This window comes from Macaca mulatta, chromosome 7, assembly GCF_049350105.2.
Source record: "Macaca mulatta isolate MMU2019108-1 chromosome 7, T2T-MMU8v2.0, whole genome shotgun sequence".
NCBI classification, from domain to species: domain Eukaryota; kingdom Metazoa; phylum Chordata; class Mammalia; order Primates; family Cercopithecidae; genus Macaca; species Macaca mulatta.
Genome location: NC_133412.1, coordinates 81,074,928 through 81,098,786, shown reverse-complemented (window position 1 = coordinate 81,098,786; position 23,859 = coordinate 81,074,928). Strand labels below are relative to the sequence as shown.

Sequence of the window (23,859 nt, the reverse complement as noted above, 5' to 3'; positions counted from 1 at the left end):
CTGACACTTGTAAATATATGTTTTAGACCAAATCTCTGATTGCCACTTGTTTTCTTACCGCACTTATAAAAATAAAACACCTTGGATAGAGGGTGGGAGTAGGAAGGAGATTTATGTCTTTTAATTGCATGTCATTGTTGCATAACAAGGCAGAACATATGGTATCCCTGGCTTTGGACCTACAGAAGGAAACTTATTTTTCTACCTGCAGTATGCCAGAGGTTCTTGAACACCTGGAGGGACTACTGCAGCACAGATTGCTGAGCCCTACTCCAGAGTTTCTGATTCACCAGGTCGAGGGTGGGGCCTAAGAATTTGCACTTGTAAAAAGATCTCAGGTGCTGCTGGTGCTGCTAGTCCATAGACTACATTTTGAGAACCACTCTTGTCTATTAACTGTAAATTGTAGAACTCTAGAAAAAAGTTTACTTTGGTCTGGGATAAGAAGCACACAAGTTATGGAGAAAATAATGAAAGATTCAACCCTTGATCCTAGCCTAGTGTGGAATTCAGGGAACAAGCAGTACACAGTGACATAACATAATTCTCGGTTTTCATGATTGCAAATCATAGCCAAGTATCAAGTGAGAAATTCAGTTTCATTTGCAAGGCTTAGAGAGGTCAGGCGACTCTAGAAAAATGGGACTTGTATTCTCTTAAAACAGTAGAGAGTTTTAATTGCTTATTCAATTGAAAGCTTTGTGTTCTTACTTATTTTGTATTTTATTTTATTTTATTTCTTTTGACATGGAGTCTTGCTCTGTCACCCAGGCTAAAGTGCAGGGGCGTGAGCTTGGCTCACTGCAACCTCCATCTCCTGGGTGCAAGTAATTCTCCTGCCCCAGCCGACCAAATAGCTGGGATTACAGACACCCACCACCACGCATGGCTAGTTTTTGAATTTTTAGTAGAGACAGGGTTTCATCATGTTGGCCAGGCTGGTCTTGAACTCCTGACCTCAGGTGATCCACCCACCTCAGCCTCCCAAAGTGATGGCATTACAGGCGGGAGCCACCGCACCTCGCCCAAAAGTTTTGTGTTTTTAAAGATATTAGACATGTTTCTTATTTTTTAAAAAATCTTAATAAAGTAGGAGAATAACAGAAACGTTTTTCCAAAAAAGAGAAATCATTGTGATTATTTTGTCTTATTGGAATGTTGATACTATAGTCTGCTTCATTAATCATCAAGCATGCTACGGATTTTCCATTTTTCTAGGATCTGTATCTCAGTGAAGGTGATACTGGTAATTCTTGAACTCCATTTGAAGATGAAAAATATAGGCCAAAATCATAGGCTTTGCATAGAAGCTGGATAACGAAGACAGCTCTGGAGGAAAACATAGATACACACACACAGACACACATCTATATATAAAGTATACACACATATACCTTTTTAAGTTTATTTTTTACAGTTTGAAAGCTTTTAAAGCAAAGGCCAGCCCCTCCCCTCTCCCAGAATGGGCGGCCCCCTCCCCTCTCTGTGAGTGGGCAGGGACAGCTGTTGCATAGGCAGCTTTCCTTGTGATGCCACAGGTCCCTCTGGACTCCCTGCTGCCTGGCCACGCCTCCTTTCCCTTTCATCTTTCTCACTGACCAATGGGCTTGGAGCATTAAGGCCACGCCCCTCTTCTGAGTTCTAGTGGGGCCCTGGTTACGCCTCCTCTGGCTCAGTTGCACAGCGGCCTGGTAGGTGACTGGAGGCATTCAGCCGTGCTCACTGGGATTTCGCTGATGTGACCCCAACCCCGCCTCCCTCCGAACCCCATGATGTCAGAAAAAACACGACAGGGAAAATTCACCGCAGCCAAGAAAAAGGTAAAACGCACCAGATCATAGTCCCCAACCCAACCACAGATCACCTCCAACGACAAGACCATTGAAAGAGTCTCAGTCCCACCCCTTCAGCAAGCAGCCCAATCGCTGCCCTTGCCAATCTTTACCCCAGGGTGACTTTGGGCGGGTGACTCCGGGGGCTCCCCGCTCCATACACTGGCCCTCACCTCCTGCTGCCCCAAGCCCGACCTCCCTGGGCTCTTTGGGCTTGTGTCTCTCAGGACCTGGGTCCCCCAGCCCAGGCCCCACACTCGCCAGTCTTCCCTGGGTGACTTTGGGCTGGTGACTCCCAGGTCTTCTTCCTACTGCGGACTCTGCCCTCCCCTCCTGCTGCCCCAAGCTCGACCTCCCTGGGCTCTTGGGCTGGTGTCTCTAAGGACCTGGGTCTGAACTCTGTGTTTCCCTCCCCAATCTTGGAGTGGCGACTCGGGCATTGCACTGATGTGGTCCCCTCAACTGGGAGGAATGGAATGTAGTGATGTCACAGTCCCCCTAGGAACTGTCATTACTGCTGCAAGACCAGCCTTTCATCTTACAACCCAGTCCCCTAAGTTTTCTCACCCATTTCTGGATCCTCTGGTCACAGCACAAATTTCCAGTTGGAAGGGGAATGGGGACTGTGGGAACCAGGAGCAAGGGGTTTCAGACTGCCTTACTCCCTTCACATAGACATTGACAGTAGGAAAAGCCTGCACTTCCCCTGTGTGCTCAAAACGTTGACAGTATCTCTGGGTGGCCATGGGAGAACGGGTTTGGTTTGGTTTTCTCCCAGACTTCTACTTTGCAGAGAGACTTTAACATTCTTTTCTGAGTTCTCCACAGTTCTGGGACCAGACTGTCCTTCAGTCAGTGGTCTCTGAAGTGAGATTTGCTCATCTTCAGTGGAGTAGATCTTGGGAAACTGAACTAGACAGCTTGAATCTTCCTCATATCATCTCAACCTGGGGTACTTTGAGTGCCACAGGATGAATGTGGGACATCTTTATGAAGCATCTGATTCACCTGATTCTCTTGAGATAAAACATTAATGTACTTAGGGATGACAGTCACATAGGTTTTGAACCATATACCAGACTTCTCTCTGAAATCAAGCTTGGGTTGTCCTCTTTCTGATAAATTCCCAGATTTAACAGAAAAGCTGCCTCCTGCTGTGAGGACACATTGATATGCAAGTGTGAGAGGTACTGGTGCACTTCTTCACACTAACGGACTTGTGAAGATGTATGACTCTAAACCACATGGCATACAGTTCCTGCCTGCTTCATGTTTACTTTTTGAACTCTGCCCCGGTTTTTGTCCCTGGCAGCTGCTGATTCATGGCAAAACCCCAGAGCTTAGAGTCAGAAGATGGAGTTTAAGTTCCAGTATTGCCTTTTTCTTTTTTCTTTTCTTTTCTTTTTTTTTTTTTTCTAACCATGATATCAATCTCTCTCAGTCACTAAAGGATTGTGACAACACCTTGTACAGTTGGTGGTGGCATTAAATCAGATGGTGTATAAGAGTATTTTGTCAAAACTGTGAAGGAGGAGGTGGCTGTAGGGGCTGATAGTTCTCATGAGTGTCACTGCTCTTCTTTCCCACAGTTAAAAGAATATTGGAAAAGGAAGAGCCCTGGCGTTCCAGCAGGAGCTAACAGGAAAAAGAAAATCAATAGCAGTAGCCGTGACACCGCCGCTTCTGGTGGTTACCACTCACCTGGGGATGTGAGTCTTGGCTGCCCAGGCTCCTGGGGACAGGGGGACCAAGGGGCAGTAGAGGATAATTGTTAAGATTCGGGATGGACTGTTGCTTTTATGTGAATCCTTAGTACATGGTCTGCTGTAAACACCCAGGACACCCAGGAAATGGTCATTGCTGTTTGATTTTCCTCATCTCCAGTCTCAAGGGGAAGCCAGGCTAAGGAGAAGAGCCACTTGCCATCAGGCTGTCCCTTTAGGAGTCACTGAAAAGGCCCCAGGGTGGGATGGTGTGGAGATGAAAACCATGAGAGAAGTTGGCACAAAGGAGTTATGGGACAAAGGTTCCAAGATACAAAGAAAAGAAACTTTTGTCAGTTGATGGGGAAGAAAGGAAGTCAGAGGGCTTAGACACTGAGGGGGACAGAACATCTCCATGTGCCCTCTCATCTCTTGTAGTCAGCAACAGGTGTCTACGGGGAGGGCCCTGTGTCATCTACTACCCTGAAAGATCTGCAGGTAAGAGGCCCTGGGCCGAGGTTCAGTGACCCTGCAGGCCAGCCCTCCAACCTCCTCCCACAGCAGGGGCTGTTTGCCCCTCTGCCAGCTGAGACAGCCCACACACACCCCTCCCCAGCCCTAATAACTGTTCTCTCCACCCCTCCCCGCAATCCTCCAACTCCTCCTCTCTGCATGCACCTCAGAGCCAGTACCAAGAACTAGCAGGAGCCCCGGACTCAAAGCTCCGTAATAATCAGTCAACTCAGTGGAAACATCCATTCACTGTGAAGAGTCCAGTGGCGTCCTCTGATTCCACGCTGCCAATCCTGTATTCATTTCCCCTTGGGGCCCTGAGGAAAGGGGCTGGGGCCCCTGGTGCCATGGGAAAATGGGGAGCTGGGGCACCCAGGCCTCACCTGGATGGACCCCAGAGCACAGAACGTGCAGCATGGCTCTTCTGCACTGCCCTCTTTGCTGACTCTCTCTTCTCCAGACACCCCGCTTGAGTCCTTGCCACACACTCCCTGGGGTTGTTGCCTCTCAGGGAAGCACTAGCCTGACTGTTTGTCAGGGGCCCGTATTTCTGCCCTGACTCAGTCCCTAATTTGCTTTTGAGTCTGGACAAGTCTTCTCTCCTCCTTGGGCTCGTGTTTCTGGAGGAGGTAGAGAGTGTCAAAGGTCTCTGTTCGCTCTGGGAGTCCGAGATTGAAAGGCCCCTAGAATGGAAACCTCAGGGCCAAGGGCTCCTGTCTGTCCTTTTCTGTCTTCTGTCTCCGCTGTGAAGAACCACACCTGGCCTGTAGGTGCTCAGCACATGTTTGTTGAATGAACGCACCTTTCTAAATCACAAGCTGGCAGGACGGGGGGGCCTTCCTCAAACTCTGTCTCTAGAGGTTTACCAGCCCCTATCACCAGGGCCCTTTCGCCCTGTGCTTTGGGCAGGTTCCCACATTGAAGGAGGAGAAGAAGCATAGGATACATCGGGTACAGAAGCTTGGGAGGAGCTTGTTCAAACTCAAACACCAGAGGAGTAAGATGGGGCTGGCGAGACCTGGGAGCAGGACCAGCATCAGAGGGCTGTGGGGGTGGCTTAGAATGCCCCAGGGAGGTGGGTGGATGGAAGGGCTTTGAGGCAGAGGGAGAGAGGTCTGTGCCAGGAGACTGCAAGCCTTGTCATCTGCTTCAGCCTTGGTGTCCCCATCAGCAAAGAGGGAGAAGTGCCCATTGTCAGCCACCCACAGTGCTCTCCATCAGAAAGTGGCTTGGAAGATTGGCTACCATCTGGGTGCGAGGAATCCTTAGCAGTGAGGCCAAGTTTGGGAAGCCTGAGAGGAGGAGCTCTGCACCAATGGGAGGATTTTTTTATTTATTTTTTATTTTTTTGAGAATCCAGAGGCCCTTATTGTCTGCTTCCTTTCTTAGCTGAACCCCGGGCCCCAGATCCCCCAGCAGGGCCCTCTGAGGTGGAGCAGCTACAAGATGAGACCAAACACCTAAGGCAGGAGCTGGAAAGTCTAGGAAGACAGCTCCAGGCTGAGGTGGAAAACAATCAGATGTTGAATCTCCTGAACAGGAGACAGGAGGGGAGGCTGCAGGAGCAGGAGAAGAGGATACGTGAGCAGGAGGAGAGGATACGTGAGCAGGAGGAAAGGATACATGAGCAGGAGGAGAAGCTACATGAGCAGGAGGAGAAGCTCTCTGGACAGGAGGAGAGGATACGTGAGCAGGAGGAGAGGATACGTGAGCAGGAGGAGAGGATACGTGAGCAGGGGGAGAGGATACGTGAGCAGGAGGAGAGGATACGTGAGCAGGAGGAGAAGCTACATGAGCAGGAGGAGAGGCTATCTGGGCAGGAGGAGAGGATACGTGAGCAGGAGGAGAGGATACATGAGCAGGATGAGAGGCTATGGGAGCAGGAGTGGCTGCCAGAGCAGGAGAGGCTGCTGGAGGAGGTGAAGAAGCTGTTGGAACGGGAGAGACGGGAGGAGGAGGAGGAGAAGCTGCTAGAGCATGAGAGGCTGCTGAACCAGGTAGACAAGCTGCTGGAAGAGGAGAGGCTGCAGGAGGAGGAGAGGCTGCCAGAGCAGGAGAGGCTCTTGGAGCAGGTGGAGAAGCTATTGGAACAGGAGAGGTGGCAGGAAGAACAGGAGAGGCTGCTAGACCATGGGAAGCTGCTGGACCAGGTGGAGGAACTGTTGGAAAAGGAGAGGTTGCGGGAGCAGGAGAGGCTGCTGGAGCAGGTGGAGAAGCTTTTGGAACGGGAGAGGCGACAGGAGGAGCAGAAGAGGCTGCTGGAGGAGGAGCAGCTGCTGGACCAAGTGGAGGAGATGCTGGAACAGGAGAGGCTGCGGGAGCAGGATCAGAGGCTGTGGGAGCAGGAGACACTGCGGGAGCTGGGGAGGCTACGGGAGCTGGAGAGGATGCTGGAGCTGGAGTGGGAAGCCCTCTACGAGCAGCAGGTGGAGCCACACAGCAGCTTCCAGGAGCTGGTAGGTTGCCCCACCTGGGGAGCCTGCCCTCTTCCCTAGCCTTCCAGACCTTTGTTTCCCCACCTATAAAATGGGGCATTGTACTTGAAATGTACATAAAATTGTACTTCTAAAGGCACCTGTGAGCCAGAGCCCTGCTCTGATGGCTGTGGGAGAGAGAGGATGATTTTTCTCACCTGCCTCCACCCTTCCTGGTGCTATGGGAGGCAGACACCAAGTTCTGGGGTCTCCAGCAATAGTGGGTGGCCAATGATTGCTTCTCTCTGTCCAGAACAATGAGAACAAGAGCACACTGCAGTTGGAGCCGCAAGTAGAGGAACTGAAGAAGCTGGGCGAGTTGAAAGACACGGTAAACTCTGACCCATTCAAGAAGGGCTGGGAGGTTGGCACCAGTCTCTGGGGAGGGGGGGCTGCCAGGCCAGAGGCAGGTGCAGCCTTGGGGCAGGTGACCCCAGAGCTGTCCAGGGCAGTCCTATGACTGTTTATTGCTTCCTGCCCTCTGAGTTTTAGAGGTGGGGAGCCCTGGGCTCCCCCTAGATCTGGAAATCATCAACCCAGCTAGAGGCATGGAGCCCTCGAGTCACAGGGGAAGAGACAGTGGTATAAGAGGTTGGCCGGGTGCGGTGGCTCAAGCCTGTAATCCCAGCACGTTGGGAGGCCGAGATGGGCAGATCACGAGGTCAGGAGATCAAGACCATCCTGGCTAACACAGTGAAACCCCGTCTCTACTAAAAAGTACAAAAACCTAGCCAGGCGAGGTGGCAGGCGCCTGTAGTCCCAGCTACTGGGGAAGCTGAGGCAGGAGAATGGCGTAAACCCGGGAGGCAGAGTTTGCACTGAGCTGAGATCCGGCCACTGCACTCCGGCCTGGGCAACAGAGCGAGACTCTGCCTCAAAAAAAAAAAAAAAGAGGCTCCTTATGTCGGGTGTGGTGGCTCATGCCTGTAATTCCAGCACTTTGGGAGGCTGAGGCAAGAGAAACACTTGAGGTCAGGAGTTTGGGACCAGCCTGGCCAACATGACAAAACCTCATCTCTACTACAATTTCCAAAAAATAAAATAATAATTAGCCAGGCCTGGTGGTGCATGGCTGTAATCCTAGCTACTCCGGAGGCTGAGACATGAGAATCATTTGAGCCCAGGAGGTGGAGTTTGCAGTGAGCTGAGATCGCACACTGCACTCCAGCCTGGGACACAGAGTGACACTGTCTCAAAACAAAACCAAATGGAAAAACCAAAAAGACTCCTTAGATTCAAACTGGATTCCGGCCTCAGTTCCACTGGTTATCATTCAACTACCTTGCATCTCTACGTCTCTGTTTCTTTAACTTCAAAAGGAAGTTAGCATTTTCCTTGCAGAGGTGCTGAGGATTAAATGAGATAACATATGGAAACAGTAGTCATGTAGTACACTTAGCAGATGGTGGTTGGCTCTCCTTGCTATTCCACCAGTCTGTGGCCTACAGTTTAAATGGTGGGGAAAAGGATGTGAGATTTGAGGTTGGGGAAGGACGCATGGGGTTCTAGGCAAGGAAGGCAGTCTCTTAGGCCTGGAGCAAGGGACCAGGGGCCTGGGGAGGCCACAGAGCCCCACAGTGCCCTTGCTACCCTATTAATGGGCCAGGAATCCGGAAGCCAGCTAGCAAATACCCTCATGCCCAGGGTCTTCCTGCAGGTGGAGCTGAAGAGCCAAGAGGCTCAGAGTCTGCAGCAGCAGGGAGACCAGTACCTGTGTCACCTGCAGCAGTATGTGGTCGCTTAGCAGCAGGTGGCCACTTATCAGCAGCTGACCTCTGAGAAGGAGGTGCTGCACAGGGTGTTACTGCTGCAGACCCAGCTCCTGGACCAGCTGCAGCAGCAGGAAGCTCAGGGCAAAGCAGTGGCTAAGATGGCCCGCCAAAAGTTGCAGGAGACCCCGGGGAGGGAGTTGCTGAGGACAGGGCCCCGAGAGGGACAACCTGGCAACCTCCGTGCCTTCTCACCCTCTTTCCTGGCCTCTTAGGAGCACCTGGAAGCTACCAGCCAGCAGAAACAGCAGCTAAAGCCCAGTTGAGCCTCATGGCTCTCCCTGGGGAAGGTACGGGAGACCACTCGGAGGAAGAGGCGAGAGCCCCAGGAGGAAAGCGGGACTGTTAGCAGCATAGGATTGAGGAGTTGGAAGAGACGTTTAAGACAGCTGGTCATTATGCCGACCGGGTGTCCGCGCTAAGTTCGGTATCAATATGGTGACCTCCTGGGAGCAGGAGGCCATCAGGTTGCCTAAGGATGGGAGAACTGGCCCAGGTCAGAAAGGGAGCAGGTCAGGTCTCCCGCACCAATCGGTAGTGGGACTGTGCCTGGGCAATATAGCAAGATCTTGGTTCTTAAAAGTAAAAATAAAGAACAGCTCATTCCTCTCTGGGAATGGGCTGATTCAGGGTTACACAGGGAGGGTGGGGGCAGAGGTGGGCCCCCAGTACTTCCCTTGTTGGGTTGTCTGAGGACCCCTCTGGCCACCCCCTAGAGGAGATGGAGGAGGACATCTGGACAGTGAGGAAGAGGAGGCACCTCAGCCCATGCAGAACATCCCAGGGGACCTGCAGAGCCTGGAGGCCAGGTGAGCCTGACTTTCCCTGCCCCTACTTTGTCACCTTCCTCGGCGGTCCCTCCCAGATCCCCTTATGTTCTTGGTTTCCCTGCCTTCTGATTTCTGTGGACTTTCACTCCTTCCGGGAGCCAGTGGTCAAACACCATTTCACCTGTGACCAACAGGTGCACACTCTGAGCCCCAAGGGAAGGGGCTGCGCTCCACCTCCCTGCCCCAGTTGTTCTGTGTATGTCCCTACAAGAATACTCACCTCTTGCCTTCAGGTGGCATTTTTCAACTTCGCTGGAGCCAGTGCCCAGGAAGAGCAAAGGGTATGATGCCAGTGCCTGGCTCACCCAGTGGCTTCATCCCAGAGGACCCCAGGGACTGGGGGTGAGTCTGTGTGTGGGGAGACCCACTGAGCCCTGCAGGGGGCCATGGAGAAGGTGCAGCTGAGTAGGTCCTGGCATGGGCCAAGAACGGTGTGGGTGGGGCAAGGCAGCTGGTTCTTGAGATGTGACCCCATTATTTTGGCTCCAGAGCGACTTTATGGAGGACAAGGTGGACCCGAAGGAACCAGTGGAGTAACTGGAGCTTCAATTCATCCACCTCTCGGGACAGACACCGTAAGTGAGCAGGAGGCCAGCATACGGCAGGGGGAGCTGCTGGGCCGTCAGAGGGGCCTCAGCCTCTGAGCTGTGTCCTCCTGCAGGAAAGTACATCAGCCAGGGGGCAGTGCCAAAATGCGGCACTGGGAGAGGAGGACATCATCAGGCTGGCCCAGGACCAAGAGATGGAAGTAGCGTGTGCAACATCTCTGTGGGGGTGGGAGTAGCGGTGGGGGTGAACTTGGACACCGGCACCAGCATGACAGCTAAGCACCCCTCCCTCCAGGTGAACCTGCTGGAGCTGCAGGGACAGGTGTTGCGGCTTGTGGGCGACCACAACGAGGGGCATGACAAATTCCTGACCACTGCCCAGAGTCCTGGTGATCAGGCCACTCTAGGAGCCCCAATCCCCCTGGAGCTTGGGTGTGCTGACAAGCAGGGTGGTGAGTAGAGCGCTCAGGCGGGGTGGGCGGGCAGGAGCAGGGGAGGCTCACACTGACCTCAGATCCCCTCCTCCCTCTGTCTGAAGATCTTCGTGGCTGAGCCTCACTGACAGCGTGGAGCCTGCACCAGGAGAGGCCAGAGAGGGTTCTCCCCACGACAACCCCACTGCACAGCAGATCACGCAGCTGCTTCCTCTGACGCAGGACTCCCCAGGAGCACCGAGGCTTGGGCAGCAACCCCTGCATGCCATTCTTTTCACCGTGCCGAGATCAGGGAGATAAACATCACCATCATCTAAGAGCTGGTCAAGAAATTTAAAAACAAACAAAAAAAAAAGTTTAGGGGTTAATCTCCCACACAATTCATTTACTTCCTTTGAATGTTAGAGCCACTCATGTTTATTTGTGTTTCTAACTTAATTTAAATTTATTTGTTAAAAAGTTACAGAAGAGTGGGTCTTTCCCTCATGTTCACTATGGCATCCTTTAGCATTTTTCTTTTTATTTGATAACTGTAGGTCATTAGCATGCATATCGAGTTTGCCCTATGTGGTGGGAGTTCAAACACGCAAAAACCCACTATATGCACAAAACTGTTCTTGCTGGTTTGGAATAGGCTGCCATGATTTTTAATGTTATTGCAGCATGTATGTTCATTACGGAATTTGAATAAAATTTGCCTATGTTCTGCTATTATGCTTGATCGACTCCTAATCACAGTGAGCTCTTCATTAGCTCAATATGTGGTCTGCCCTCAAGTGCGCTATTTATTAGTTTGTAATGTGTCACTGTGAGTAGTGACATTTACAGTTGTTTAAAGATGGAGCAGTGGAGAGAACCTTTCTTTTTCTGTGTATTGGGGATGGGCGTAATAACATTTTGGGGAGCTTTTTAAATCTCCCAAAAGAGGAAAGTGGCCTGCTCTGGAACATGTGTGCAGGATAGAATACGTTTCATTTGTTTCAGAGCCAAGAATGAGTGCGTTACTATGGTACTCCCCTTAGGATTTGAATGTGCTCTGGGCTCATGAAGATATTACATCATGAGCTGGGGCAGTTGTACTCCTTTTTGATGACCTAAAAAGGGATTGTGACCTAAAAAGGGATTGTACCACTGTTAATTAGCCAAATTATTTGGTCTAACAGTTTTTCTTTATCGTTCTGAAACTGGGTTTTTCTAATACATTGATACATTATTTCAAAGGTATTTTGATAGTTCAAATCACTTCACTTTTACCCTGACACATATAAATGACTAGGAATGACCTTCAGATAGCGTTTAGCATCTGTAACCTATCTGATAATAATGTGTTCATCAGGTACCTATGGATTAAATCACATACTGGCATATTTAAGCTGAATGTCAATCTGAAAAATAAATGTGCTATCTTACCTGAAATACCACTCTTTGTGTAGGTATTTTGTCATAAGTTTAAGAAAAAGCTAAAAAGATGGAAATCCTATGACAATAACTTAAGTCTTACTTCTCAGTGCATGCAGTCATTTGCAATACCTCATTCAGCCAAGTATTTGTTCTCTTCCTCATTCAGTATAAGGCAGCTCTCAATTTGCTTAGAAGGCAACATTAGAAGGTTAGAGTTCAGCAGAAACATAGAATTTTAAAGTGTGAGTTCAACTGAATAAATTTGAATTTCTGTAGGAAGTAAAGAATCAAAATGCCTATTGAAAGACTGCAATATATGATAATTATTTTTAAAGTGTTTGATTAACCCTGATAGGTTTTCCCAAAATGAAAAAAACTCAGTTCTAAAACCAAAGCTGCTTTGTACAAAACATGAAAATGTAAATCACCCCATCCATAATAGCTTCTCTAAAACTTTATCTTGCAGTCACTTTCAAATAACTATTCAAAAATGTAACTGCTGTATTAATGTCTTGAAATAAGTTAAAACATTTTAAAGTATGAACACCATAGTTTAAAACAAAGACTCTAGGGGAAGGAAAAGTAGAGAAAGAAATGCCAATTCCAGTCCAACCCTTTATTTGCCAAGTTTTCTTAGAATTACTTTTACAAACTTCTGATTTCTGGTAAACAGAATGTATAATGGAAATACTGACTTTTGTCTAAAGTGGCATTCTTGACTGCTTCTGTGATGCTACTGTAATGTAACAAATTATGAAATTCTTGCAAGGTGCTGTTTTTGCCTTAAAATTTTGTGTGTCTTGAAAACTATAGTATTAAAGGTATTGAGACTGTGCAAATGCCGGGAACATTGGCATGAGATAATCAGTTTTTATTCTCACAAAATTGTAACTATGTAAGTGTGTTTATTAAAAGAACATAAACTAAAAAGTTACAGGAATTAAAAGTTGTGGGATGAAAAAGTTATGGGATAAAAAATACGGTGGAAAAGTTGTGGCAAAAAAGTTGTGGAAAAAAGTAAAAAAAAAGTTTTATGGAAAGTTTTTTTTTTTAAAGTTATGAAAAAGAAGTTACTGGATTAAAAAAAACATCATGGAATAAAAATAAATAAGAGCAGGCCCCTGTCAGCATAAGCCTGGGGAAGCGGGTCTGGAGTCTTCACCCCCACCATGTCCCTACAACCCCTTCCCAGTCACCCCTTTACCATTAGGGTAGCAACACAAGACTCCTGTCTAATGGAGGGAGAAAAACAGACCCTTTACCACCTTGACCAAGGCTGAGTCCTTACATTTCTGGATGATGATGTTTGTTATTTAAGAACCAGAGGTTGATGGAGTTGGTTTGTTTGGAGGAGGTGTGATGGCCTCCTTACTTTTCCCTCAGGGGGGCTCCCATCTTCTTACTCAGAGAGGCAGCTGAGGCAGGACCGTGGAGCTAACTGTAGACCAGGCGAGGGCACAGGCTGCCGGGGGTGACCCGCCCTTCCCCCATGTACATCTGTATCTGTGTAACATTCTGTATGTATCGTACCTAGTAGAGGTTGCAGCTGGCAAATGAGGAAGAGGTTCTTATAATTATTTGCAGCTGGGAAACTTATTTATTGCTAGCATAGGAGCGAGGAAGGAGGCGGGGATGGAGTCATGGCTCCCCGGTGATGGGACTCCTGTTTTCTTTGCTTTTTATTTGGGAATAAATGGATTTAGCTATACTGCTCAGCCTGGTATGTTCCCGTTTCCCTCAGTGGGTCCTGCAGTTTGTCCCATTGAAAGACGAGCCCCAGAGTGTCTGAGCATGTCCAGTTGGGCTGTTGGGAATCTTCCAGGCCTGTTGCCTGGATGCTGCCTGGTGACACCTGGTGGATTTCACGCGGACTGCCATGGCGCCTAATGGGCACAGTGCAGCCCTGACAGCCAACAGGTTCAGAAGACTGATCTAGCTGTGGCCGGGAAGACACCACCAGCACCCGAGGGCACTGACTTTCACCCACCCCAGGTGTCTTCCATTCCGTCCCCCTGCCTCCCTCTCCTGTCTGCACCGGGTGGCCTGTCTGTCCAGAGTGCAGGCTGCCCCGCAGGCTCCCTCCAGGCTGAGTTTACGGCCCTGACCCCTAGTGGCCAGAGCCGGTGTCACAGGATAAGAGCCAGCTAAGCTCCAGGGACTTTCTAGGAAAAGTGTCCCTTGGAAAGGGTGTGACCTTTTCACCGCTCCCAAAAGCACCCTAAAAATGGCTTGGACTTTTCCCTCCCCTGAGCTCCACAGAGAGCACAGCCAGCAGAGGACACATTCTCTGTCATCCAGAAATGGGTTGGAGTCTCAGCCGAGGGACAGCAGGACTGGTAGAGACTGTCAGTCCACACAGCTGCCTGCACAGCACCCCCATGCTTGCCCAGAAAGCGGGAAGGATAGCGGGGACTGGTTGTCCACAGGCCGGGCATGACAGGGAGGCTCCCTGGAGGTGGTGCACTTTGGAGGGGCAATGTCAGGAGACAGCTGCCTCTTGTTGGGCCACAAGACTCCGCAAGGACAGCACAAGGACTGATTCCCAGGGCTAGAGGCCAGGCAGTCGGCCACATGTGTGTGTATGTGTGTGCGTGTATGTGTGTGCGTGTGTGTGTGTGTGTGCGTGTGTGTGTGTGAGAGAGAGAGAAAATTTATAGCTATTTATAGAACAGGGCAGGGGCATACCACAGAGGGGGCACAAGTTTTCAGCAATGGTCACAGCTGGATGTGCCAGCTCACCACTACAACAGACTAAGTCACAGATGAAGGGGGCTGGCTTTAGGGCTGCTGGAGCCACTGTCAAGTCACAGGACACCCACCCAGGCAGGCTTGGAAAGGGAGGTCTCTGAGAAGAGGAGGATCTGTTCATCACTTCAGAGGTCAAAGTGGGACCTGGGGCTCTCAGGACGGGATGGACTTGCCTGACCCAATCAGCTGGCATTGGAGAGAGCGCAGAGAGAAAACAGGTTAGAGAAAAGCCAGAGCTGGTGAGGCAAGGGCAGAGCATGGGTGCACCGTAGCAGCTGTGAGAGGGCTGGAAAGGGGAGGGTGTAAGTGTGGGCATGGCAAGGTTCCTGGAAAAGAGAGGCTGGAAGGGAAAGGGAAGGAAGATGGAGGAGAAGCCAGAGCTTCGTAGGTAGTGCCCGGGGGCTGTGGCGGCCCTCCCCACCCCACACACGCTGACCTCTCTCATGGCACCCAGGCAGTCCACCCACAGTTCAGACCAATGCCAGCCCCCAGGACTTCCCTCTTCTCTGGTCACCCTGTCTTCCAACCCACTGGGCCAGGGCCACCTCTTGCTTGGGGAGCCCCACCCAACAGCCACCAGGCCTGATAGGGAAGGAACACTGCTTGAAACAAAATGGTGAAGCTATAAGGGATGGATGGCTGGAGTGAGCACCAGAGGCCCCTCTGGGCAGTCAGAAAGCTCAGGGTCCTCTGAGGGACCCTGGGGAAGGCAAGGAGGACAGGTAGCCGGATGCCACTGGACATAGACTTATAAGTCTAAGAGGGGAGCCTCAACTGGTAGGCAGGGGGCTGCAGGTTGCATAGGTGAGGCTGGGCCCTTTATGATGGGAAAAGCAGAAGAGGGAGAGTCCATGGCAGGAAAGGCAGGTGGGCTCGCTAGGCGGAGCTTGGCTGGGCCAGCAGGCACTGTGGTCTCCTTGGCTGAATAGCACAGGCGACCCCTAGGAACAACAGGCCAAGGTGAGTGAGCCTGCTGGTCGGCGGTAGTGCTTCAGCGGGGGCCAGGGACCCTGCCTTCAGTCCACACTAGCAGCTATGATGGTACCTGGCAGGGAGGGAAGGGGGTTGTGTGTCCCTGCCCGGTCTGTGAAGTGTGTTGTGGGATGACTGTGTGTATGGGACTCTCAGGCTTTTATCCTCGATCACCACTAGATTGCTGACAGATAGAGGACATGGGACCCTAACTATCACCCTGAATCTGCAGTGGATTTGGCTCTCGGCACTCCCAGGCTGGGAGCTGGATACCTGCCCTGGCAGCATGACTCAGACTGTATGACAGGTACAGCGTGCCCAGGATGATGTGCCTAGTCCTCTGACCGCCTCAGATTCCAGCACTACACACAACCCCCTCCAAGCTCCCAGCCCCTACACCATAAAGCATGAGCTCTGTGCCCTCTCTGATGGCTTCACGTCTGCCAGCTTGGGCATGGAGCCTGTTCTAAGAGCCCCCAGGCTCAGCCATGGAGACCTTGAGCAGTGACACTGAGTCCCGTGGCTCGCAGGGAGGGAAGTGAGACAGCCAGCAGCACAAGGACAGAAAGAGGAAAGAGCAAGTCTGCAGCTCCAGAAGGGAGGGGCAGGGAGCCTGGCTCTTAGTCCCCAGGTGTGCCCCCCGTGTGGAGCTGGGGCAGCAGGGCGGGCAGACCTTTCAAGCAGAAGGCAGCAAGGCATGTACCTACCAAGGCTGACGCTCCTCATTGAACCCCACCATTAGTGATTCTGAAAGACAGCATCAAATCACATGGCAGGTCACACGCATGGGTGGGGCAGGCCTGAGGGTGGGGGACACACAGGCACATGCCGGAGTGTGCACACACATGCTGTGAGGCCCCACGGCCCGCATGCCCACACTAATACACATGCCCACAAACAACACGTATACGCCGCCTTCTCTGCCACCTGCAGGTGCCCAGCACCCTCACCGGCTGGCATGTGCCGCATGGATCTGGGACGTGCAGCCACACAGCACACTGAAGCACATGCGTGGGCAGAGTCACAACACAGATGTTCGCCCGCACACAGAGGCATTTGCACCAGCTCCCTGCACACTCGTGCCTGGTGTGCTCAGAGGACCACCCATGCTGCTCATGGAGACAGGGCTTGCTCACCAATGTCCAGCTGTCATTTCTCCACCTAAGAGCCTTCCATGGCTCCCTACTGCCTACAGCATTGAACCCCAACAAGTCATACTCTTCAGACTTTGAAGGTTCTCCACCGTATGCCCCACCTTCCCCACAGAGCTCTTCCTCATTCTGTCTGTGTTCCCTGCTTTGGCCGGGGGCTATCCTCAATGCGACCCACACTACACCTCTGCCCATGGCAGCTTTTTACCCAGTTATCCTCCAATTCCTCACCATGTAAGCCTATCTTAGTCATGCCCCGGACTGCACTGAAGCCAGCCTGCCTTGAAGAAGTTCTCCCAGAATGCCCTTTTCCTCAAGGTAGGGTCACGATTTGCCAAATGTTTAGCGTGTGTTAGCAAGACTGGAGTCGGAGCAGGCATCAAACCTTACATCTCATATGTCACACCTCACCATAGACCTGGGTGCCAAATAGCCTGAAGAGTCTGAACTCATGTTGGCCGTTAGCAAAGTGCTCCTACGGCTGCATCTGCAGTTAACATAGCATCCCTATGGCCACTGTCTCCCTGGATCTCCACAGCCATCCTAGGAGAAAGGCAGAACATCATCATTTGATAGAAGGGATACTGAAGCTCTGGGAGGAAAGGGGACTTGCCTAAAGCCCCAGGGTGAAGCAGCAAATCTGGACTCTCATAGACAGCCTAGAGCTGCCAGCATTCCCTTACGATCTGTGCCCTTGGGCCTGGCTTAATTTTTTCCTCTCCAAAGAGCCATCTGTAGGGCCAGAGGCTGGCAAAGCCTGACTCATCACTGGATGCCAGTTCCTTTGCCTGACTTTCAGTGATTCCTATCTTACCCCGGGGTTTTGTGTTTCTTGTCTCAACACTATCATTTCTCATTCCTCCACAAGTTGAATTGCTCACTCCAGCCACTTGAAGCATGCTCTTCTGGACACAGTTAACTCTATGCACATGGCTGGTGCTAAAAAGAAACAAAGAGCGTTATGTCAATTTCATTGATTAACAAAAGTGATGGCTCCACTACAAAGTAAAGTTGATACTGCCTGGGCCTCTGAGTTCAACAGCCTTTTAGACAAATGGCTCCGAGCTAAAACATGAGCATGCACGCATACGCATCTGTCTCGGTCTGATGACATAATCTGGGTATTGGTTGTTATCCTTGAGCATTTTCCTGCCTCATTAATGCATGTGTAGCTAGCACAATAATAATCATAGCTATTAATGGCTAAAGCTGAGGGCTTTCCTGAGCCAGGCAGTGGCTTTAAAAACTTTAAAGTGGCTTTTAAAACTTTAACAGCTAAAGCTGAGGGCTTTCCTGAGCCAGATAGGGGCTTTAAAACCTTTAAAGTTTTCACATAGGCTCTCATGGAATAATTTCTGTTTTTCAAACCAAGAAACTGAGACTTACTATCACATTTGGGATTAAGTTAAAAAAAAAAAGAAAAGAAAAGAAAAGAAAGAAAGAAAGAAACTATGGCTTAAACCTGTCAAGTATTTCAAAGCGAGCAAGTGGCTAAATCGGAACTTGAACCCAGGCAGTCTAGCCCTGGGATCCTGTGCCCTTACCCAGTATCCAGTGTTGGCTACACAAAACTCATGAGTACATGTTTTCAACTATAGTTTAAGGGGGTGACAAATTTTTCACTGTATTTTATGTAGGTGACTTTCAGTTAGGGGGTATTCTACTTACACAATCTATTGAGCTGGATATTAACTGAGAACAAACAGAAACTAATGAACTCTGAAAAACATAAAACATGAGCAACATGATGTCACTGCAAACATGATGTCACTGCAAAAGACAAAACAGCACATAGCCTTCTTGTGACTGTATTTTGCTGACAGTCCACGAGCTAATACTCAGCCTGAACTCAGCAGTGCTGTTCCCTTGGGAGACACACACAAACACACGGAGACACACACACACACACACACACACACACACACACACACAACGTGTTGGTGGTTTTGTGCCTCCCCGCCAAAACACACACACATTGGCGGTTGTGCCGCCGGGAGCCTCCAGTCTGCCAGTGTGAGGAACGGACCAGATGGGTCCAGTAGTGTTGGGTCAAGGCGAGCAGAGGGCAGCCGGAAGCGCGCCCATGCTCTGGACTCCTGCATCCGCCGAAATGGGTGCTCACGGGGCGCGCGGGAGTGAGGGGTGAGGGGTCAGGGATGAGGGGTGAGAGGGAGGGGGACGGGGTGGAGGCAGCCCCTTCCCAGGCGGCTCACGGGGCGCGCGGGGCGGTGATGCTGTTGCCCTTTTAAGCTGCCGCTTCACAGGAGCCGCGCTTCCTGCCGGTGGAGTCCGTTACAAGGGGAGCAGCCGCCCAGGGGCTGCCCCACAGCTCCCGGCAGAGGCCTCGGTGTCCCTTGCGGATTTCCTGCCGTGCTCCAACTGGAGTCAAGGCAGCGGGAAGAGGCGGAGCCGCGAGAGCGCCGCCGAGCGGCCCCACCGGGTGGTGGCGGCCATAACAGCGGCTCCTCACCGGCTCACCTTCCGCGCCCCTGCCGCCGGAGATGAGGGTAAGATGTCCGCGTCTGTGTGTCGGTGTCCGTGTCAGCGCCCAGCGGCGGCCCCAAGGGGCAGGGCGAGGGCGGAGAGGAGGCTCCGGAAGTACCCGGACAAAGGGGAGCCTGCCCGAGAGAGGCCCGGGTTCCCCGGGAGGGGCAAACGCGCCCCTTTCTCCTGTGACTGGCCCGCCCCGATCGCCGGGACTGCCGGAGGCTTGGGTGGGAGGAGGCGCAGGGCGCGTCTCTCTATCTCCTTGCGGGGGGCTGGCGGCACCTCTCGCCCTCCTCCCGGAGCCCCGAGCTGGGAGCCCGCGTCGCCCGCAGCCCATTCGGGGCCCATGATCGCCCTCAGTCAGCCGGCCTGCTCCCCAGAACCGCGACTGGGTGTGGCAGGGCGGCTCCAGCTGTTGTTTGAGCCCAGGCGTGGAAGGGGAAAGGCCTTTAAGATTTTCGGTTTTTTGACAGGGCGCAGTGGCTCTTTCCTGTAATCCTAGCGCTTTGGGAGGCTGAGGGGGGTGGATCACCTGAGGTCAGGAGTTCTAGATCAGCCTGGCCAACATGGTAAAACCCTGTCTCTACTAAAAATATAAAAGTTAGCTGGGTATGGTGGCAGGAGCTTGTTAAGATGGAGCCTCACTCTGTCGCCCAGGCTGGAGTGCAGTGGGCGATCTCGGCTTACTGCAGCCTCCTTCTCTTGACAATCCATGGGTTCAAGCGATTCTCCTGCCTCAGCCTCCCAAGTAGCTGGGATTACAGGCGCCCGCCACCATGCCTGGCTAACTTTCGTGTTGTTTACTTTCACCATGTTGGCCAGGCTGGTCTCGAACTCCTGACCTCAAATGACCCACCTCTGCCTCCCAAAGTTGTGTGATTACAGACCTGAGCCACCTCAGGAGGACCCAAGGCCCTTAAGTGTAAAGGCCTCATTCTTCAGTCAGGTTTTCCTTGTTCCTGCATGTTCAGCCAATCGTTTTTCAGTTTGTGTTTAAGGAGAAACTAACAATGAAAATGGACTCCTTGAGGGAGGAAAAGTTGGAATGCAGCCTCTGGTGCTGTTTGAGCGATCCCTCTCCCCAGGGCCCGGCCAGGCCCCTGCTGTCTTCTGGAAAGGCGCATTGTACCCTGGATGCAGCAGGTAAGAGTCCTGTACAGGCGCTCTGCCCGCTTTTCCTTTCAGGCTTCTGTATCAGCTATTTTTCCCTTATAGAATGTGCCCCTGACAGCCACCCCCTAACCCTACCCAATTTGGCTTTGCATGTCTGACCATCAAGGCTCTCCTGGGTCATATTTAGTTCATGCTGATATTTCCCCTTCCTCCCCTCTTTCGTCCTTACTATTTTTGCTTTGGTCATGTTATGCTGTGTTCTGTAAGGCTTTAAAAAAATGTTTATGGTGGCAGGGGAGAATGTTTTATAATTATGCTTTGTGCTTTTTATCTCCCACTCAATAAATGCTTGGGAAATATTTGTTTTGTTGAATGTCTGACCCTATCCTAGCTATGTTGTGCTGGAACAAAAATCTTAACTGCCTTGTAAGTTAACTGCTAAGAATTTGTCAAAAGTGCAGAGATAACATCAAGAACTTGTTGTGGATAGTACAAAAAGTCTCTAAGGGCTTGATGGAAGTCTGTAAATTGCCTTCATATGAAAGAGAGTGTAAGAAGTGAAAATGTAAAGCATGACTGGAGAGCCGGAGTCATGAAGCCAGGGTCCCTTTCTCCAGATCCTTTGTAACAGTGTTATGTCATCTCTTCTAGAAGATCGTTCTGAAAGATAATGCCAGCTCGGAACCTAGGAAACCCTCCAGTGGGTTTCTGCAGCTTAGGTGGTTCAAATCCTCATCAGCACCTTTCCTTTCTTGCCTCAGTTTTTGCTTCCAGTGATGTTCTCAGTAGCTGTAATTGCTGTCTGTCTTTGAATCCTTAAGCATTTTTTTAGATGACAGGGATATATGTGCATTTTATTTTACCAAGTGTTAGAATTTTTATTCTGCTTTTGTGGGCTCTGGGTTAGCTGCGTGGTTGTTGTAAAATGATTAGCAGGGAAAACCGTGTGTCTGTCTGTGTGTGTGTGTTTTAAGTTTCTTTTGTTGTCAGAGGACTTAAAATTTTATTTTATATGATAATTCTGTCAATTTACTTTATTCTCCACCCCATATTTATTGAACGACAAAGTATGAAAGTAATGTGCCCCATAACCAGCTTTCAGAAGAATCACAACTGCTGTGTATCTCAAATTTTTTTTTTTTTTGTGGGGACAGAGTGTCACTCTATCACCCAGGCTGGAGTGCAGGGGTGCGATCTTGACTCACTGGAACCTCTGCCAGCCAGGCTCAAGTGATTTTCCTGCCTCAGCCTCCTGAGTAGCTGGGATTACAGGCACCTGCTACCGCACCTGGCTAATTTTTGTAGTATTAGTAGAGATAGGTTTCACCATGTTGGCCAGGCTGGTCTTGAACTCCTGACTTCGTGATCTGCCTACCTCAGCCTCCCAAAGTGCTGGGATTACAGACGTGAGCTACTGTACCCGGCTGAACTTTCAAGAAGTTTCTGTATCAGCTTTCAAAAAATTATGATATCAAAAGATAGCCATGCGCTACATTTAGAAAGATACAGAAACTGAACATACTGGCAGGCAGTTTTGCTTGTTGGTGCTTGAGATAGAGCCACACGTTGGTCTCAGTGGATTTATGGAGAAAAATAGATACAGAAAGTTATTTCTAAATAAGACCAAAAAATCCTTTCTTAAGCAGTGACAGGTAAAGAGGATGCCTTGCCCTTGATTGAGACAGTTGTATGGTGGGGATGGTAGTGGTGATAAACCTGTTTGAAATTTGTCTGCTTCTAGTAAGCTTTGTGGTAGCTGTCACAGACAACTTCATCCTCACAGGCCTTAAAATTACTATAAAACTAATAGAATGGAGGAGAAACAAAGGACCTGAATACTTAGATGCTTAAATAATTGTTCTGTGTTTTCATAACCGGTGAAAAAGAACAGTGGTAGAATCACTTAAACACTCCATGTAAGGAACACTGCCTGAATTTATATTGCTATTTTTGACCATCATTTACTGTTGAAAAACTGGCATATTGTAGGTCATATTTTAAAGACAAATAGAACACTTATCTTTTCAAGATGGTTATAAAGCTTAACCTTATCAAAATTACAAAATGTAAAGCATATTCTTGAAAAATATTAATGCATAGGTTTAAATATAGGTCATCATTTTAGATGTCTTTCAAAAAAGATCATCTCTTAAATATTAAACTGAACAAACATTGAACATATTGTAGAGTTTGTGCTCAAGGTGAAGTTTCTGGGGTGATGGATGTTTTATAATATGGATAACAAAAACTTATTTTAAGAAGTTTAGAAAATTTTTAGGCAAAACTAGAAAATCATACCGATAATTCTACCACTCAGAAGGTAGCACCATGAGAATTTTGTATCTTTCCAGTCCTCTGGTCATCTCTTTTCTCCTGTGCTCGTATGTGTTCCCTCTCCCTTAAAAAATCAGATTTTGTTTTTGTAATCTGCGTTCTCACTCAACAATATGATAGATCCGTGTCATAAGTTACTCCTCTACACAGTGCCTTCAGTTATTCTGTGGTTGTGTTGGATGACTATACCATCTAGTCATTCGTGTTTCCTGGTACTGAATACATAGGGGTGAGTGAGTAAGTGACTGTGTGTGTGTGTGTGTTTGTGTGTGTGTGGGTGTGTTTTCTACCTTAACTAATGCTTTGGACATCAATAGGTAGAGCTAAATCCTTGAAACGTTCCAAGAGGTGGCTTTCATTTCTCATTGCTGATTTGTTTTCTAGAGATGGAACAAATTATAGTGTATGGAAAAAAATTTTTTTGAGATGAAGTCTCGCTCTTGTCACCCAGGCTGGAGTGCAAACGCATGATCTTGACTCACTACAACGTGCACCTGCCAGGTTCAAGTGATTCTCCTGCCTCAGCCTCCCGAGTAACTGGGATTACAGGTGCCTGCCACCATGCCCAGATAATTGTTGTAATTTTAGTAGAGATGGGGTTTCACCATGTTGGTCAGGCTGGTCTGGAACTCCTGACCTCAGGTGATCCACTCACCTTGGCCTCCCAAAGTGCTGGGATTGAGGAATGAACCACCCCACCTGGCCTTTTTTTCTTCTAGGTACCAGCTGTTATATGTGAGATTGGTAAAAATGTTAGAAAGTGTGCAATGAAATGGGCGTTCTCACAGTCATGACAGAAAGTAGAGTTATCTTTGACTTTCTAGAAAGCAGACTGGCATTCTAGAAACTTGCCTAACCTCTTCCCATTTAGGCAAGATGAATTCTGACCACCCCTCAGTGGCCAATCTTGTCCCTGTGAGTCCATATCTCCCAGAAGGAGAGGTCTAGTCTCAGAGAAAACCCAGATTTGCTTGACTTAGCCCACCTGACAGCTAATCACTGGAAATGGGGTGGGCTGGTCGAGTCCTTTGGTCAGGTTTTGTGTTAAGAGAGGGATGTGGAAAGATGGGAGAGAGGTAGCAAAACTGGCCTCAATGGAACTAAGTAAGTTAACATAGAATGACAAAGGAATGTTTCTTCCAAGGAAGAAATTGTAGGGAAGGAAGAAAGTGGAGGGGAAGGCAGCAGTTCTCAAAGTTTTGGGGTCAGGATTCCTTCACACTCGTAAAAATGTATTGATGACCCAGGGAGCTTTTGTGTATGTAGGTTATATCTATTGGTATTTATCACTAGAAATTAAATCAGAAATATTTAAAATATTCTTTAACAGCTCACCAAATATTGTTATAAATGCTTTTATTAAAAGAAAATTTCTAAACCCAAAGTAATACAATCTAACATCTTTTACAAATTTCTTTGATGTTTGTCATTTGCATCTGCATTCCATTTATTGTGTGATATTTGCTTGAAAAAAATGTGAAGAAAGGCCAATCTCATACAGATAGCCATTTTAGATCATTGTGGATATTTCTTTTTTTTTTTTTCTTTTT

General features: G+C 49.5%; 2 protein-coding genes and 1 long non-coding RNA gene across 3 annotated transcripts; 2 read left to right on the top strand and 1 right to left on the bottom strand.

Moving 5' to 3' along the window:
* Positions 1–1,374: 1,374 nt before the first annotated feature.
* LOC144330121 (uncharacterized) lies at positions 1,375–18,889 on the bottom strand. The gene is made up of 6 exons (XR_013396007.1): positions 17,190–18,889; positions 16,787–16,918; positions 15,932–15,971; positions 11,634–14,438; positions 10,179–10,423; positions 1,375–3,467 (listed from the first exon to the last, which is right to left on the bottom strand). It is a non-coding gene; the product is annotated as an uncharacterized LOC144330121 (long non-coding RNA).
* Positions 1,737–8,981, top strand: LOC106996337 (uncharacterized). The gene is given in 11 exon segments (XM_077940413.1): positions 1,737–1,820; positions 3,422–3,541; positions 3,974–4,033; positions 4,219–4,254; positions 4,256–4,306; positions 4,958–5,045; positions 5,438–6,504; positions 6,776–6,853; positions 8,180–8,420; positions 8,505–8,546; positions 8,549–8,981. Coding segments are annotated over 11 exon segments (1,959 nt in total). The 3' UTR covers positions 8,641–8,981.
* On the top strand, positions 8,450–12,389 carry LOC144330120 (uncharacterized). The gene is made up of 5 exons (XM_077940418.1): positions 8,450–8,581; positions 9,008–9,463; positions 9,611–9,700; positions 9,783–9,869; positions 10,208–12,389. Exons 2-5 carry the CDS (start codon positions 9,405–9,407, stop codon positions 10,401–10,403), a joined length of 432 nt encoding a protein of 143 aa, XP_077796544.1. The 5' UTR covers positions 8,450–8,581; positions 9,008–9,404; the 3' UTR covers positions 10,404–12,389.
* Positions 18,890–23,859: the final 4,970 nt, after the last annotated feature.

What these genes read in the sequence shown, in the direction of transcription:
- LOC144330120 (XM_077940418.1), top strand. Translation starts at nt 9,405, where the DNA reads ATGATGCCAGTGCCTGGCTCACCCAGTGGCTTCATCCCAGAGGACCCC. An exon ending in GAGGACCCCAGGGACTGGGG is followed by an intron (nt 9,464 to 9,610) that starts GTGAGTCTGTGT and finishes TTTTGGCTCCAG; the next exon opens with AGCGACTTTATGGAGGACAA. An exon ending in TCTCGGGACAGACACCGTAA is followed by an intron (nt 9,701 to 9,782) that starts GTGAGCAGGAGG and finishes GTCCTCCTGCAG; the next exon opens with GAAAGTACATCAGCCAGGGG.